This window comes from Macrotis lagotis, chromosome 1, assembly GCF_037893015.1.
Source record: "Macrotis lagotis isolate mMagLag1 chromosome 1, bilby.v1.9.chrom.fasta, whole genome shotgun sequence".
Taxonomy (NCBI): domain Eukaryota; kingdom Metazoa; phylum Chordata; class Mammalia; order Peramelemorphia; family Peramelidae; genus Macrotis; species Macrotis lagotis.
The window spans coordinates 356,681,580-356,700,215 of record NC_133658.1 but is presented as its reverse complement, the minus strand read 5'-3'; the positions used below and the strand labels follow the sequence as shown (position 1 = coordinate 356,700,215).

Here is an 18,636-nt window from a genome sequence, read left to right as displayed (position 1 = left end):
AAAAGAGAATAGAGTGATTGACTATCAAAGACTCCAGAGAAGTTCAGGAGATCAAGAAATGAGAAAAGAGCTTTGGATATTGAAACGAAGAGACCATTAGTAACTTTGAAGAGATCAGTTTTAGTGAAATGATGAAGTCAGAAGTCAGATTATAAGAAGTGAATAAGAGAAGAGAAAGTCTAGACATCTACTGTAGTTGGACTTTTTGAGGAATTAGTTACAAAGGGTGGAAAACTATAGGACGATAGCAGAGATGGAAGGATCAAGTGAGAATTTTTTTTCAGAATTGGGAGACATGGTCTTGTTTGTCAGCAGCAGGAAATGGACCAGTAGAACAAGGGGGAGACTGAAAATAAATGGAGAATGGGGATGAAAGAGGATGTAATAAATTAGAGGAAAAAAGATGGAGTTGACTTTGGTAAGAAGTAAGATCACTTCATCATGTAAGACAGGAATGACTGAGGGAGAGGAAGAAGGTACCTAACATAAAGAAGGGAAGAGGGTACTCACGGCAAATAGCCTCAATTTTATCCATAAAATATAAGACAAGGTTATCAACTGAGAGAGTGAGGATGGGGGGAACTATAGGAGCTTTGTTTTTTTGTTTGTTTGTTTGGGGCTTTTTTTAGGTTTCTGCAAGGCAAATGAGGTTAAGTGGCTTGCCCAAGGCCACACAGCTAGGTATTATTAAGTGTCCAAGACAGGATTTGAACCCAGGTACTCCTGACTCCAGGGCCGGTGCTTTATCCACTGCACCACCTAGCTGCCCACTATGGGAGCTTTGAAGGAGGATGAGAAGGTTTGAAAGAGCTGCTGTGGAGAAGGATAGTGAAGTGATTAGGGAGGTATAGTGGGACTGCCCAACAGCAATGAGGATCCAGTTAAGATCATAGAACAGCTGTGTGATTTTCTCCACTTTCAGCAGCACATGTGTATGTGCCAGGGAACTGAATGGTGGGAATGATCCAAGGTTGAGGCTCCGCAGGGAATAATGACCTGGGAAAGAACTTGATTTAGAAAGGTCAATGACACTCAATGCATCCTGGGCCATCACCACTTGTCTTGACCTTTGTCTTGCTACTGGACTCTGATATCAGACTCTAGAGGAGAGAGCAAGGCTGATGAATTTGCCAGCTCTGCTTCATTCAAATCCAACTCACAAGCAAGTCAAGAGCTCATGCTGTTATCACTGGTTGTCTTTGAGAAAGAACTTCTGAAATGAAAAGGGGGGATAGGAATTCAAGAGAGGACAGTGTAGAGCTGAACTGCTTTACCAAGAATTCAAGATGATAAAAGAGAAGAGTGGCTGATACAGGAAGATGGCCTGGGAGAGAAATGAGCAGTCAAGGAATTGGAGGTTATGATGTGGCTACAGAGTAGAGTTTGGTAAATTTGAGGAAGGCAGAGGGAAAGGTTAAAAGACAATTAAGGAGCAGCTAGGTGGCACAGTGGATAGAACACTGGTTCTGGAGTCAGGAGGACCTGAATTCAAATCCAACCTCAGACATTAAATAATTAAAAACCTAGCCCTGTGACTTTGGGCAAGTCACTTTAACCCCATTGTCTTGCAAAAAAAAAAAAAAAAAAAGACAAGGTCGGATAAGGGGATTTCAGAATTCTTGAATATTACAACTGTGGGTCCTGACAAGATCAAGGGCATGACCATCTATATATCTAAGGTGGGGTGAGGGTCATGGGAAGTGAGAAGGTTGAGGAACTAACTGACTGGGTGACTGAGTTGCTAGAGAGAATCAAAAAGTATGATGATTCTCCTAGTGTGAGGAGGAGAAAAAAATGTGAGTTACATAACAAATTTTTAAGGAAGAAAGCAGAGTGACAATAGCTACTAGGATTTTGGTTGAGCAACAGAGATAAACTGCATGAACCTCAAAGAAAGAGATGTCACTGAATAAGAGGAATAGGAAGAATGTGAAAGTGGCAATGGGGAGCAACTCCCCTACCTCAATAGAGGCAAGAAGAGTAAGTGAAGGTGTAGTCAGTTTTGGAAAGGATAGCTAGGGAGGTTGTATCATCAAGGGAGCCAATAAGAAATAGTAGATGGAAGCAATGGGAGAGGAAATAATTTAGGATAAAGGGATCTTTCTTGCCTATGCAACAGGCATTCTAGAGGACACAGTAGAGAATTAGTGTTAGGCTGAGACTAAGACAAAGTGGCTGAAAAGGATAGAAATGAGTGGGACAGAAGGGTATGTGGAATGGAGTTTGGATCATGAACTCTCACTGGGATGTGAAGGATAAGAACCAAGTGTGAGAATGATCATTACTAGGGAGAGAGTAACACTCTTTCATTTTCAAAGGATAAGTATAACAGGAGATGGGAGACACAGGTGTGAAGTCAGATATTGTCTGTCTCCTCTCTCACCTAAGAAGGCCAGTAATAAGGAGGTAGCAGAAAACGAAGAATCCCTGTGTAGAGGAAGATCCCTTTCGATAGATAGAAGATGGTGATGGAATGCTCTCCAGTGAGAGCTAGACTACTAACCTCTATTGTTGCTGAGGGAAAGTCTAATTTGCTGGCAGTTTGAGATCATCAACCAAAGTGAAAAAGACTTGTGCAGAAGAAGCTGTGTTCTCCTTAGAAAGAACCTAAAAGGGGGGGGGGGGGGGGCAGATAGGTGGCACAGTCTATCAAACACTGGCCCTGGAGTCAGGAGGACCTGAATTAAAATCCAGCCTCAGACACATAACTGCCTAGCTGTGTGACCTTACACAAGTCACTTAATCCCATTGCTTAAAAAAAAAAAGGTAAAAAAAAAAACAACAAAAGAAAGAACCTAAGCACCAAAAGTACACCAGGACTGCAGGCCAAGGCAAGTACCTAGAATACAACAAAGAATTCACTCATGAAGTACTTGTTAGCAATAAGTCTCAAATACAAGGGAGCCTGAGTGTCCCATCTTTGCCTAGGGTCTGCCTCTTCAACTCAGCACAAGACACAAAGTGCATCTCTCAAGCAGGTCTTTGAGATAGACTAAAAGAGATCAAGAATTATTTGACTTGTTTTGCAGCTGAGGAAACTGAGACCCAGAGAGGTGAGGTATTCATCACAAAGCTAGCAATAGGCAGAAATTGGACTAGAACCCAGGAAAGTCCAGAGACCTCTGTATCACATCGTGGGGACTCTCAGATTGGTTCGGCAGCTCATGTTGTGATTTTCTCCTCCAGCATAACCATTCTTGTTGGATATGTCAGGCTTCAGTCTGCTTCATTAAAACTGAGCAATATTTCTATCTTGTCAGCCACAGTGATTAATGCTTCATGGCACCCCCTCTTCTCAGAGTATGCTGGGAGAGCCTCAATCCCTGCAATGGTCTGTGGTACAAAGGCATCTCCCCTAACCTCTAGTGATGTGATTAACACTACAAGTTGAATTCTTAGTTATCCAGGACATAATTTGCATATCAGAACTAACTATGTCTTTAAAGCAGCAATTCAAAAATAGAGGAAAAGAGATCTTTCCTAAGCAATTGGTGTTTCTGACCTGAGAGAGGCAAACCAAAGACTGAGAGATTTAAACAAATATCTGACAAGGGTCACTTACCCCCAAGACTCTACCACGCTGCTCAACGTCCTCCCACATAAAATGAACTATAATGCGACACATGTAGTTCCCTGAACGGCCTTCCTGCTTCATCCGGACAAGACACATCCTGGGAAAAGGGGCAAACAGTCATAAGTTGCTTTCAGTCTTTTCTCCTCAGACTTCCCCACAAAAACTACCCAAGGAACTCTACCTCCCATCACCAAGCCTTCTATTCCAGTCTCATCTGCTGGGGTACCTGGCCTTTCCAGATTATCCTGGTCCTCCTAGTAGGGTAGGAATCACCCTCCAGAAAACTATCTTGTACTCATTTTGTAGATATATTCAGTATAGGTTGTATGTGCATGTTGTCTCACTAATAATTACAAAATCAACTTCTTGAGTTTCCATTTTATCTTAGTATCACCAGAATTTACAATAGTTCCTGGTCCACAGTAAGTGGTGAATAAATGATGATTCTTTATTAGTCTATCCATCCAACAAGTATTCATTAAACACCTACCTACTATGTACAGAAAGGTATGCTAAATGCTGGGGGAAAAAATATAAGGTTTATGTAAGATATATCAAGGAAATATTTTTTTAAAAATAGGAATAACAAAAAAAGTGTAAGAGACAGCACTTCCAGTCTTCAAAATGTCAGAAAGTATCAATAAACAAAACCATTCAGAATTGGTTAAAAATTGAACAAGTAGGGGCAGTTAAAAACTGCTAGGAAAATTGGAAAATAATATGGCAGAAACTAGGCATAGACTAACATCTCACACCCTATACAAGACAGGATCAAAATGGGTACAGGATTAAGACCTAAAAGTGATGCCATAAGAAAGTTAGGAGAACAGGAAATAGTTTATCTGTCAAATCCATAGGGGGGAGGAGGAGTTTATGATCAAAGAAGAGATAGAGAATTTATTAAAAAGCAAAATAGATAATTTTGATTACATTAAAAAGTTTCTACACAAATAAAACCAATGCAACCAAGATGAAAAAGAATACAGTGTAAGCTGGGAAACAATTTCTACAGCTTATTTTTCAAATATATAGAGAACTGAGTCAAATTTATAAGAAATCAAGTCATTCCCTAATCGATAAGTAGTCTACGGATATGAAAAGGCAGTTCTCAGATGAAGAAATTAAAGCTATCTATATAATCTTATGAAAAAATGCTCTAAACCATTACTGACCAGAGAAATGCAAATTAAAATAACTCCCAGGTATCACCTCACACCTATTAGATTGGTCAAAATGACAATAAAGGAAAATGTGCGTTGTTGGATCGGAATGGGAAAACTGGGACTCAAATGCATTATGGGTGGAGCTGTGTACTGATCCAAGCTTTCTGGAGAACAATTTGGAACTACACCCAAAGGCCAATAAATCTGTGCTGACCTTTTGATCCAGCAATAACACTAATAAGTCTGTATCACAGAGAGATTATTAGAAAGGGTAAAATATCCACATATACAAAAATATTTATGGAAGTTCTTTTCGTAGTGGCAAAGAATTGGAAATTGAGGAGGTTCCTATCAATTGGACAATGGCTGAACAAACAATGAATGTAGTGAAGTACTACTGTTCTTTAAGAGATCATGCATTGGGGCAGCTGTGTGGCACTGGCCCTTGAGTCAGGAGGGCCTAAGTTCAAATCCGACCTCAGATACTTAATACTTACTTAATTGTATGACCTTGGGCAAGTCACTTAACCCCCATTGCCTTGCAAAAACCAAAAAGAAAAAGAACTCATAAGGATCCAGACTTTAGAAAAGCCTGGAAAGACTTGCTTGAACTGATACTGAGTGAAGTGAGCAGAACCAGAAGAATATTGTACAAATTAATAACACTGTGTGATGATCAACTATGATGGACTTGCTCATCTCAGCAGTACAATGAATAAACACAATTCTAAAGGACTTATGATGGGAAATATTATCCATATCCTGAGAATGAATGATGGGGTTTTTTTCTTTTTAAAGATTTTATTTGAGTTTTACAATTTTCCCCCTAATCTTACTTCCCTCCCCCCACCCCCCACAGAAGGCAATTTGCCAGTCTTTATATTGTTTCCATGGTATATATTGCTCCAAATTGAATGTGATGAGAGAAATCATATCCTTAAGGAAGAAACATAAAGTAAAAGAGATGGCAAGATCAGACAGTAAGTTATCAGTTTTTCCCCCCTAAAGTAAAGGTAATAGTCCTTGGTCTTTGTTCAAACTCCATGGTTCTTTCTCTGGATACAGATGGTATTCTCTGTCATAAACAGCCCCAAATTGTCTCTGACTACTGCACTGATGGAATGAGCAAGTCCATCAAGGTTGATCATCACCCCCATGTTGCTGTTAGGGTGTACAATGTTTTTCTGGTTCTGCTCATCTCACTTAGCATCAGTTCATGCAAATCCCTCCAGGCTTCCCTGAATTCTCATCCCTCCTGGTTTCTAATAGAACAATAGTGTTCCATGACATACATATGCCACAGTTTGCTAAGTCATTCCCCAATCAAAGGACATTTACTTGATTTCCAATTCTTTGCCACCACAAACAGGGCTGCTATGAATATTTGTACAAGTAATATTTTTACCCTTTTTCATCATCTCTTCAGGGTATAGGCCCAGAAGCGGTATTATTGCTCGATCAAATGGTTTTGCACATTTTTGCTGCCTTTTGGGCAGACTGCTTTCCAGAAAGGTTAGATGAGTTCACAGTTCCACCTACAATGTATGTGTCCCAAATTTCCCACATCCCTTCCAACAATGATCATTATCCTTTCTGGTCATATTGGCCAGTCTGAAAGGTATGAGGTGGTGCCTCAGGGATGTATTAATTTGCATTTCTCTAATAAGTAATGATTTAGAGCAATTTTTCATAACTATGGATTGCTTTGATCTCATCTGTAAATTGCCTTTACATATCCTTTGACCATTTGTCAATTGTGGAATGGCTTTTTTTTTTTTATTTGACTCAGTTCTCTGCATATTTTAGAAATGAGTCCTTTGTCAGAAATACTAGTTGTAAAGATTGTTTCCCAGTTTACTATATTTCTTTTGATCTTGGTTACAGTGGTTTTGTCCATGCAAAAGCTTTTTAATTTAATATAATCAAAATCATCTAGTTTGTTTTTAGTGATGTTCTCCATCTCTTCCTTAGTCATAAGCTGCTTCCCTTTCAATAGATCTGACAAGTAAACTACTTCTTAATCTTCTAGTATGCTTATAATATTGGTTTTTATGTCTAAATCCTATATCCATTTTGATCTTATCTTGGTATAGGGTATGAGGTGTTGGTATAATCTAAGTTTCTTTGATACCAACTTCCAATTTTCCCAGCAGTTTTTATCCCAATAGCTGGACTCTTTAGGTTTATCAAACAGCATATGAATAATCGTTTCCTACTATTGCACGTAGTCTATTCCACTGGTCCACCACTCTATTTCTTAGCCAATACCAGACAGTTTTGATGACTGATGCTTTATAATATAATTTTAGATTTGGCAGGGCTAAGCCACCTTCCTTTGTACTTTTTTTTCATTGAATCCCTGGAAATTCTTGACTTTTCATTTTTCATATGAATTTACTTACCACTTTTTCTAACTCATTAAAGTAATTTTTTGGAATTTTGATTGGCACTAAACAGGTAGTTTAGTTTTGGTAGAATTGTCATTTTTATAATATTAGCTCAACCTAACCATGAACAGTTGATGTTTGCCCAGTTATTTAAATCTGATTTTATTTGTGTGAGAAGTGTTTTGTAACTGTTTTCAAAAAGTTTCTGAGTCTTCCTTGGTAAATAGACTCCCAGGCATTTTAATGATGCATTTGTTTTATGTTTATTTTTGCTTTCACAGTTTTTTCCTTTTTGCTCTGATTCTTCTTTCACAACATGACTAATTCAGAAATATGTTTAACATTTATATATGCATAAACCATATTATATTGTTCTCTGTCAAGAGAGGGAAAGGGAGAAAGAGAGAAAAAGTGGAACTCAAAAGCTTACAAAAAAAAGATTGTTGAAAACTATCTTCATATGTAATTAGAAAAATAAATAATAATAAAAAAAGAATAGCATGGATCCCCAAAAAGCCACCTCCAACCAACACTGAAGAGTAGAAAACATCAATGATGTGTTTTGCTAAACTTTTTTTTCTAACATTTTCTTTAAAAAAAAAAAAGGTGGGGGGGCAGTTAGGTGGTGCAATGGCTAGAACACTGGCCTTGGAGTCAGGAGTACCTGAGTTCAAGTCCGACCTCAGACACTTAACTAATTATCTAGCTGTGTGGTCTTGGGCAAACCACTTAACCCCATTGCCTTGCAAAAAAAAAAAGTGGGGAAATGCATTTTACACAAAATGCAAAAATATAAAACTAAAAATATCAATAATAATAAACATTTACTATTTAAAATAAATAACATAGCATAAAATAAACATTTTAAACCTTAAGCTTCATAATTTGATTGTACAGTATTAAAACTATAAATGAACTTATTGTTATATTAGCACAGCAGAACTCTGAGCACTGAATACTTCATTCTTTTTTTTTTAAGGTTTTTGCAAGGCAAATGGGGTTAAGTGGCTTGCCCAAGGCCACACAGCTAGGCAATTATTAAGTGTCTGAGACCAGATTTGAACCCAGGTACTCCTGACTCCAAGGCCGGTGCTTTATCCACTACGCCACCTAGCTTCCCCGAATACTTCATTCTTCAAGTTATTCTTTATGGGCAGCTAGGTGGCACAGCAGATAGAGCACCAGCCGCGGAGTCAGGAGGACCTGAGCTCAAATATGGCCTCAGACACTTAATAATTACCTAGCTGTGTGATCTTGGGTAAGACACTTAACCCCAATGCCTTGCAAAAAAATCAAAAAAAAAAAAAGATTCTTTACTTTTAAGAAGTACTTTCTAGAAAAGTATTAGTGTCTAGAAAAGTCTGTTGTGTGAGTTAATTTCCAAATATTTTATGCATTTTGTATCATTTGGAATAGGATTTCCCTTTCTTTTATTGCCTCTTGCATTATGTTGTAATTATATATGAGATGTCATTGATTTTTACATTTTAGTTTGTATCCTATAACTTTGCCAAAACCTTAGTCTCAATTAGTACCTTAGCTTCATCTTTGATTTTTTTAAAATTTGTTTTAATCAGCTAAGAACTGTCTTCTAACTTTCTCACCCAACCCTAATTGAAAACAAAATTAACAAAACCTATGATAAAAAAAGTACAGATCATCAAAACTAATTTCCACATTTTCTTTATCCCAAAACACTTGTCTCATTCTGAATGATGGCAAGTAGTATGTTTCCTCCAAAGTCCTCTAGAATCCTAGTTGTCCTAGTTGGTTATTAAGATAGCAAGAGTCAGTACAATAGTATTCCATATTTATATACCACAATTTGTTCATTCTCCATTTTATAGGCATCTCTTCAGATTCCCATTCTTTTCCACCTCAAAAAGAGCTATAAATATATATACATACAAATAAATACATCTTTAAAAGTTTGCTTTGCTCAGGACTAATCCCTCAAAGTACTAAACCTAGAGTCAGAAAGACCTGAGTTCAAATCAAGTATCTGAGATATTTACTAGCTGTGAGAACAGGGAGAAGTCATATAAGCTCTGTTTGCCTTAATTCACTAGAGAAGGAAATGGAAAAATCACTCTCATCTCTGCCAAGAAAGTATGGAGAGTATGATCCACAGGGTCAAGAAAATCAGACAATTGAATGATCAAACAACAATCTCTCCCTTAACCTAGCCTTTCTCTACTTTCACCTTCTCCCCTTCCCTATTTCTTTTTTTTCTTTTGCAAGGCAAATGGGGTTAAGTGGCTTGCCCAAGGCCACACAGCTAGGTAATTATTAAGTGTCTGAGACAGGATTTGAACCCAGGTACTCCTGACTCCAGGGCCGGTTCTTTATCCACTGCACCACCTAGCCGCCCCTCCCTATTTCTTTTTGAGTGAAATGTATTTCTATACCAAGTTCAATGTGTTTATGTGTGCACACTGTGCTTGTGATTACAGCCTTCCTTTGATTAGAGTGGGTTTCAAATAGCACCTGCTCCCTCTACCACATCTCCTCATTTGTCTCCTTCTACACCTTCCTTTCCCTTTCCCTTATGCAGTATTCTTTTTTCTTTTTATTTTCTTAAAACCACCACGACATTAAAAAAATAAAAATAAAAAAAAACAAAAAACTTCCAGGTCATGTCTAATTAGACTCCCTCTATGACCCCTGATGATGACAGGAGTTCCTAGGGGATACAAGTATCATCTCCCTATATTATAATGTAAGCAGTTCACTTAATTTTGTCCTTTTTCATTGTTTCATCATGTTTAACTTTTTATGTTTCTCTTAACTCTGATGGTTAAAAAGTTTCTGTTCCACTCTGATCTTTCCATCAGGAATGGTTGGAAGTCATCTATTTCATTAAAGATCCATTTTTTTTCCTGTGTAACATTATATTTGATTTTGCTTGGCAAGATATTGAAGTCTTTATGCTTTCTGGAATATCATATTCCAAATTCTCTACTCTTTCACAGTGGTGATCTTTTTCTTTGACTTGGAAGTTATGGATTTTGGCTATAATGTTTATGGGATTCTTCTTTTGGGGTACCTTTCAGAAGGTGACCATTGGATAATTCTGAATTTCCATATTTACCCTGGTTTTAAGAGATCTGGGTAGTTTTAATATTTCTTGAAATAGGATATCTCTATTCTCTTTTTCAATATGGCTTTCAGGTAGGACACTGATTATTATATTATTTTTTAGGTTTTTGCAAGGCAAATGGGGTTAAGTGGCTTGCCCAAGGCCACAGAGCTAGGTAATTATTAAGTGTCTAAGACCGGATTTGAACCCAGGTACTCCTGACTCCAGGGCCGCTGCTTTATCCACTACGCCACCTAGCCACCCCAGACGCTGATTATTAATTTTGTTTCTCAAAAAACTGATGGATCAAAAAAAATGAATACAGATCAAATAGTATCATATTCATTTTATTTTTTCATTTTTTCTTTTCTTCTGTTTCTTCTTTTATAACAAGAGTATTATAGACATGTTTTACATGACTGCACATACATAATTCATGTCAAACTGCTTATTGTCTTAAGTGAAGGGGGAGAGGAGGAAGGGAGAAAATCTAGAATTCAAAATTAAAAAAAAATGAATGCTAAAAAATTTTTTTTCTACTCAATTTGTTTTCCAGGTCAGTTTTCAGGTCAGTTCTTTTTACTGTAAAATAGCATATATTTTCTTCTATTTTTTTTCAATTTCTGAACTTAGCTTCCTATTATTTCTTGTAGCCTAATGAAATCACTGACTTCTATTTGGTCCATTCTAATTTTCAGAGTTTCTTGCTTTGGCAAGGTTTTTGTTCCTTTTGTGCCAAACTGTTAATTTCCTTTCTACTTCTTTCTTCTATCATTCTCATTTCTTTCCCAGTTTTTCCTCAAGCACTCTCATTCCCTTAAAAAAAATTAACTTCTGATTCATCTCTTCCAACACTTCTAATTGAATTTATATCCAAGTTGTGTTTTCTCTAAGGTTTTGCTTGTAGACATTTTTGAGTCATTCCTTCTGCCTTTGGTTTGGCTATCCTTGTCACAATAATAGCTCATTAGAGCTTTTTTTATTTTTTAATTCTTCCAACCTGTTTGATATTATTAGGGCTGGCCTTGTCACACTTCTGGAGGAAAGATTTGGGCTAGTCCTCTTGCTGCTTTCTTGGGGCATTAAGTGTTCAGTTACTCAAGATCTCAGAGACAAGATTGGCCTGCAAGCTTTCTGTGCTACCAAAGTGGTCTGAAAGTCCCTTTGCTACCTCCCTGACCTGAGCTACAAGTTTCTGACCTGGGTTTGTATCTGTGCAAAACCAGTCTACTGGATTATGCATTATCAGCCAGCTTAGGGAAGTCTATTGGTTGAGGAGGGCAGAATTGCAGGCTCCCCTTTGGTCCAGGATTCCAGCCTTAGTTACTGCTTTGCAGTTTGGCTGGCCAACATGCTCGATGGGTCTGCTCTACATCTGGAGTCTGAGCTCTGCCATTGCTACCATTGGCTCCTGAACTTTCTTCTTTTTTCCATACACAACTGAAGATCTCCGCAGGTGGGGACACCACCTTCTATGTGTTGGGCTCCTTCTCATTCCATATTGGATTGTGACCTAGGCCTGGGTTGTGGATGGCAAAACTGCTGTTTTATACTTGTTCCCACTTAATGCCCTAGTATGGGTCTGGCACCTCCCAATGAACAGCCTCTCCCTAGGTGCTAAAGCTCTCTGTGAAAAATCCCATCTTATCCCACATGTCTGCCCCCAGTCTATTTCTCTATGCCAACATGGGTCAAACAAAGGATTCATTGTGTCTTTTTCTGGATTTCCCCATCAGGATTCAGCCTAGTGCAATTTGTGGGTCTATTTGGAGGAGTTTGTAGACTGGAACTCCTGACACTGCTTCATTTTACTCCTCCACCTTGGCTCTACCCCTACAATCGACCTGGTTCCCTAGGACTTTCAAAGTAAACCATCATCAGCAAAAAGAGATAGTTTTATTTTCTCTTTACTCATCTTTGCTTATTATTTACTCATCTTTAATTACTTTCTCTTAAAACTAGCATTTCTAGAACTATATCAAATAAAAGTGGGGAGAGTAGGAATCCTTAATTTATTTCTGTAATTATTGGGAAAGCTTCTAATTTATTGTCATTGTATATGATATTTACTTTTGGATTGGGGTTGATATTTTTTTAATATTTTTAAAAGGACTCTCTATGCCTAGATTTTGTAAGATTTAGCACATATAAGTTGTTATACTTTGCAAAAGGCTTTTCCTATATTTATTGAGATAATCACATGGTTTTGTATGTTTTTGATAAATTATGTTGACTGCTCTAATGTTTATAGTAAACAAGGACTGTATGCTATCCCGGTATCCCCAGTATAAATCCAACTAGTCATACAAAGAATAAGGGGCAAAGTCTAGGACAAGGAAAGAAACTTATACTTCATTATGTGGATAGTCTAAAATGATTTCTAATATACCTTCTTATCCTGAAAATCTTGTCCTGACAGATTCTATGAAATTTGATTTGGGCTGAGGAAAGGGCTGGTCATAGAAAGAAACAGATACCCAACTCCAAGAAAACCAACTGGGTAATTGGACCAATGTTCATTTCTCATATGGTTTTCTGGATGTTAATAACACCATTCCTGTTGGCCTTTCACCTGAAAAGACGCTAGCTATATGTTCTGATGCATAAGTGCTGTCAGAGACCAATTCATCAACTGCAATAGTGAGGTAATGGAATTCATTTATTTGAAAGTTTGGTAGTTTGTTAATGCACCTGCCCCTGAGGTTTAAAAGGCACAGCTTTTCTCAGACCATAAACTTTCAAACTCCATGGACATGAGGTGAAATGTTTTCTGTTTCATAGGGCAGCATGTTCCCTTGCTTCCATGGATACCATCCCAGCTGATAGTTATCTTAAGGCAATGAAATGGTGGGATGAAGTCAAATTCAAGAAATTTAAGACTATTATTAAAATGGGGTCTTGTAGAGAAGATAAGACCCTGATTATAAGTCAAGCTCAATGACCAAAACTTAAGATTCAGCAGGATGGCCTTCACATTACCAATTTGTGTGGAATTCTTGAGAATACAGCAGAATTATGGCATACATTATATTGCAGTCTGATTTCTTTCTCCCACGGGATCCTCACTTACTTGATTTCATAGGCATTTGTGTCTATGATTCTACACTTACCATATTCTAACTTATTATATTAAAATTGTGTGGATGGTAAATCAAAGTAGCATGCTTAACATGAAAAAGTTACAGAAAATGAACCCCACCCCTCTGTGGAGCCTGGACATTTCTTCAATCTTTTCTCAGATAACAGTGTACCTGGGGGATGCTTTATTTACTCAGATTATTGTGGAGCAAGAGCAAGTTCTCTTTGAACTGGACTTATCAAAGGGGATAGGTATTCCCAGGATCCAGTCTAAAGAAGATAAAATGAAAACTAAACACAGATCAGAGAATAATTAACTTAGAGCTGGAAGGAAACTCAGACATTATCTGATCCAATGCTCTCAAACCCCAGAGATCTGAGGGTTAGTCCTGGGTGTGTGAAGACCTGAATAAAAGCAGAGTTATGCCAAGCTCAGAAATGGCAGTAGCTGAAGAAGAATGATGGAACAGTAAGAATTCTGGATCCAGCTGAGGAGAAGCAGTGGCACAACACCTCTATTCCACATTACTTAAGAATACACCCATGGGGAGGAGACATGTTTAACAGAGAAGGAAACTTTATAAGGTGGATCTAGTACTTAGAGAAACCACTCAGACTGACTAAGGCAAGGAGGAAGCAGGAGCAGGAGTGCAGGGGCCTAGAGAGGAGATTTCAAATGGAGAAAAAAAAAAGATCATGAGGAGGGCAAAGTGTAGCAATGAAAGCATAATCAGGGACATAGGAAAATTCCTACCATGCAGCAATACTTCTAATCCTTCCTTATCACCTGCAGACTTGGTACTTCTAAGAATAGAAGCTGAAGGAAAGATCCAAAAGCAATAGAGAAACTGTTTAGAAGAGGGGACTCAAAATAAGTTCCTTAGAAACTTTAATTTTATGAGGAATGCAGAGATTAAAGGAGGAATAAGAAGGACAAAGGACATAAAAGCAGAGAGAAATAATGAAGAGAATGAGAAAAGTCCTTTTTAGAAAACTAAGCAGAAAATAAAATTTTAAACTAACCATAAAACAAGGTTTGGTGGAAGGGAGATTTTACTATTAACTGAAAGAAAAAAAAGTAAAATATTTAGAAAACTAGATAAAAAGAAAAAGGGAAAAATAACCAAACTCCAAATCTAGGGAAAAGGGGAACAAACATCAGAGGGGAAGGGTGAAGATGTGAAAAAAAGAAACAGTGAGAAAAGGGCTGTTTTAAAATAGATTAAAAAGTAGATTAAAAGTAGATTAAAAAGACAACATACTGTGTTTACAGAGGAAGAAAATAATCCTAATTTGGAAAAAAAAATATTAAAGACAAGTGGAGAGAAATATAAACCTAGTTCTGATAACATTAAATGTGAATGAATCCAAGACGACAAAAAAAAAGAGTGATTGATTAGATAAGAAAATAAAACTTCAAATCTGATGCTTACAAGAAATATACTTGAAAAACAAAGACATATATAGAATTAAAAATGAGGGATTGGAATAAAATCAAGTGAATCCACCTCTTTGAAGAGGTAGGAGATTATTTTGTGGAATCTTATGAATTGCATTAAAATTGGTTGATAGGTAGGTTAGTTGTTGAAATGTTCTTTCTCCTTTTTTTCTTCTCTGTTCCAAACAAAAATATGCTAACCATCATAAAGATGACCATCCAAGTCAACAGAAACCTATGAACTATACAAAAAAAAAAAACTGGCCTCAGCAATTCTCACATTCCTTAAACAAACAAAAAAAAAAAGACATATGCTCAAGTGATGGAGGATTAGTAAATGTATCATCACCTGCTGTCTTGACTTTTTAATCAATACCCATGATTACTCAACTCAAACCTACACTAACATTTGAAAAAAGTTAGGCTGTGTTAGAATCTAAAAGTGTATACTTTGTCGTAACTCCTAAAAAACTGCACATGAAGCCAAAATATCTTCCTATTCATTCATAATTAATATTTCAGAGACTGATTCCCCTGGGAAAAAAGTGTTCCTAACAAATTACAATAAAAATCATATGTAAGAATTCAATAAGCCCTTTCTCAATCACATATTAAAAGGAAATTCTCAATAATAACAATAATCAAATTCACTCATCGAGCACTTAACACAAAAAGGAACGATTTCTACTCCTTAAAGTTTATGATGTTAAATACAGTCAATGAGAAAATAAGGAAAATGAGATAGAGAAAACTAAAATCACTGCACTTTAGTGCAAGAAAAAAAAGTCTTAGAGATTATCTAATGTAAGCCATTATTACAAGGATGGAAATTGAAACACAGGCTACTAGTGATCTATTAACAATTAGAATAGAAATCAAAAAAGTAACAACTCAAAATATACCTACACTACAAAATATAAACATAATGGTCTTTAAAACATAAGAATTGACTAAGGAGTTTGGAATTCCTAAATTCTTAGTTGTTTAAAAAAAATTCATTGATTGGGGCAGCTAGGTGGTGCACTGGCCCTGGGGTCAGGAGTACCTGAGTTCAAATCTGGCCTCAGACACTTAATAATTACCTAGCTGTGTGGCCTTCGGCAAGCCACTTAACCCCATTTGCCTTGTAAAAATAAAAAAAACCTAAAAAAAAGTCATTGATTTTACATAAAGATTTCCTTGTATAAGTGTTGGTTTTGTCCTTCCTTCTTGAAGAGGACCATGACATCAGAGAGGTGATGCCATGACAAGCACATGAATTGGATTTGAGTGAGGGGAATGCTGTGCTAAGTTATTGGCCTCACTTTCTTCTACAGACCTGAGTACAATGGTCAAATATAAATCAGGACAACTGGAGATGGGCTTGGATACAAGGCAATCAGAATTAAGTGACTTGGCCAAGGTCACAAAGTAAGTGTTAAGTGTCTGAGACAGGATTCAAAGTTTTGTTCTCCTGACTCCTAAGGCCAGTGCCCTATCCATTGCATCACTTAGCTGTCCCAACTGAAAAGGAAATTTCAACTTGGTGCAAGTATAAATTCCTCCAGGTCAGACACTTGTTTTATGCTTAGTCTCTGTATCTCTTGCACACAGCATATATAATATCTTGCACACAATAGTATTTAAAAATAGTTATTTGTTGGTGGCAGCTAGACAGTGTAGTGGATAGAACATGGGCTCAGGAGTCAGGGAAGTCCTGAGTTCAACTTTGATCTAAAACACTTAATATTTACTTAGCTGTGTGACTGTGGGCAAGTCACTTAACCCCACTGTCTTGCAAAAAAAAAACAAAACCCAAAATACAAAACACTTTTGCTTTGTATATAACAGTGTTTCCAAGCTGTTTTGTCCAAATAACCTACTGGACTTGAAATATATTGATGGGAACCACAAATAAGATTATAGGAGGTCTAGTAGTAATGATAAAATAAGAGTCATGAAAATTTTGAAGCAAAAATAAAGGAAATAGAGTATATTTGCAGATTTATAATTTCATAATAACTTAGGGGGCAAAGAAATGCAAGCATAAGCAAAATATCTCCTGAAACTCCTCCTTATTCACATTTCATGAGAGCAGGATTATGTACACAGTTTGAAAAATTGCACTTATGTTCAAGTTGTAGTTGTAATTGTCCCCAAATGCTCTATGAAATAGAGACAAAGGGGAAGAAAAGGGGGAAAAGCAAACATGGAAGAAAAGTTGAAAATAATAATGACTATGAAAGAAGAAAGACTAACCCTTTTAACTAGCTGTCAGAAAAAACATCTACTCCATCTTCACAATATACATGTCCATGTGCCAACAGAGAAATCACCAAGATGTCCCTCATTGCTGGAAGGTGGAAGTGGGTAGGAGAAAGACTAAAACTACTTTTCCCCTCTGTAGAATTAGAAAAGGCAGAAGGTTTTTCTAACTATGAATTCTCCCCTTTTTGCCTGAGTTCCTCTGACTAAATCTGGAAGGAAAGTATTCTTGTTATTCCTAAAGCTGACCTCCTGCCATGTTTTGGCAGCTAACAGCATCCTGCCCTTCTCTCCTTGGCCACTCTGACAATGCCAGTTGTGTTTTGGCCTTCATTTTCCCTTGCAGTAGTTTCTAAGCTGCTTAGTCCAGATTGGACTTGGAATTCAGTGTAAAGATCATGGGCACTTGGGTAGATTTGTCATTCTGGTTGCTGGGAAGGAATCCTTACCCTGCCATCGGCTGGACAGGCTGCTCTCCTTGGAGGCCAAACAAATCAAGCCTGCATGGCTGCACTCAAGTGCCGGCAGTGTGAGAAATGAATGAGGTTATTTATTTGTTGGCTGGCAAGTTGTCATTTTCCTGGGGCTGTGTACATGGCTATCTCCGCCTGGTTTCCTCTATCCACTTACTCTCCAAGCCTGCTTCTCATTTGGAGAGTGTAGGGTCACAGGTCCCACAAATACAGACCTACTGGGCGAGGCCCTTCCTGAAGCCATCACATCTGACCACGAGCCTCCTCCAAACACTAATAATTCCTGGCCCAGCTTGTACTTGTCTACTACAAGACAAGCTCCTGGAAGAGGTACTGGTAACCTGGGCTATGTGGTTAGTTATGCAATTTCTGTAAAGTATCATATAGGCAAGTGGACATTATGGACAAGAGGCTCATTAGTACATCATGTAAAAAAGATAAACTATGTAGGTGAATGGGTTGGGAAAAGGAGAGAAACAGGGATAAGAAGGCAGATACATAACTAGGGCCAACCACACATATATCAAGGCCAAGACAACTAAGATTACATAAGGAGTATGAACTACTTAGTGTTTCATCAACCAAGTCGAAACAGTGTTAAAAAATCCTAACAAAAACATAGGTAATGGTCACATTGACTCCAGTCCTGCCACAGCAGCTCATCCTGGCAGAGCCCAGAGCACCTCAAGAAACTGCTGGTAGTCAGAATTGAGAGTACTATATCCTTAGCTCCAGATCAAATTTATATAAAGATACAGTTGTTCTTCCAAGGAAATGGCCAATCTCCCTCCTCTACAAAGTGGGAAATTACAATTCTAAGGGGGGAGGGGGAATCATTGGACCTAGAATACAGAGCGATCTTATGGCACCTCAAGAACTAGAGCCTGGTACTCTCTACTGAGACTAAAATTCTTTCCACTGCATCATGTTGAGTACCGTGACCTACATCAATAAAGTGGTCTCTCTCTTCTCATTGATTTTGCTTGGCAACCACCACCCTCACCAGACATTTCTCCCTAAGGCTTGGCTCTTCAGTAGTACTGCCACCTGACTAAACACTAAAGTCACATTTCTAAGCATTGATGCCTAGGGCCTTGTCCCATAGCCTTAAACCTAAAGCTATCACCTGCAAAATCTTCACCAATCTTAGAGGTTCCAGCAGGAAAGAAGGTAAGATTCATTTCAGGAACTATCAAAACC

General features: G+C 37.7%; 1 protein-coding gene across 4 annotated transcripts in view; it reads right to left on the bottom strand.

Annotated features, from left to right (window-relative positions):
* UQCC1 (ubiquinol-cytochrome c reductase complex assembly factor 1) overlaps positions 1-18,636 on the bottom strand; it is a 141,979-nt gene that overhangs the window by 77,734 nt on the left and 45,609 nt on the right. For all 4 annotated transcript variants that reach the window (XR_012473713.1, XM_074212076.1, XM_074212077.1 and 1 more), the window contains one exon: positions 3,563-3,671. Coding sequence is in view for 3 of the 4 variants with exons in the window: in XM_074212076.1 (XP_074068177.1) it covers positions 3,563-3,671 (109 nt within the window). In the remaining variant the exon portion in view is untranslated. The remainder of the gene's footprint in view (positions 1-3,562; positions 3,672-18,636) is intronic.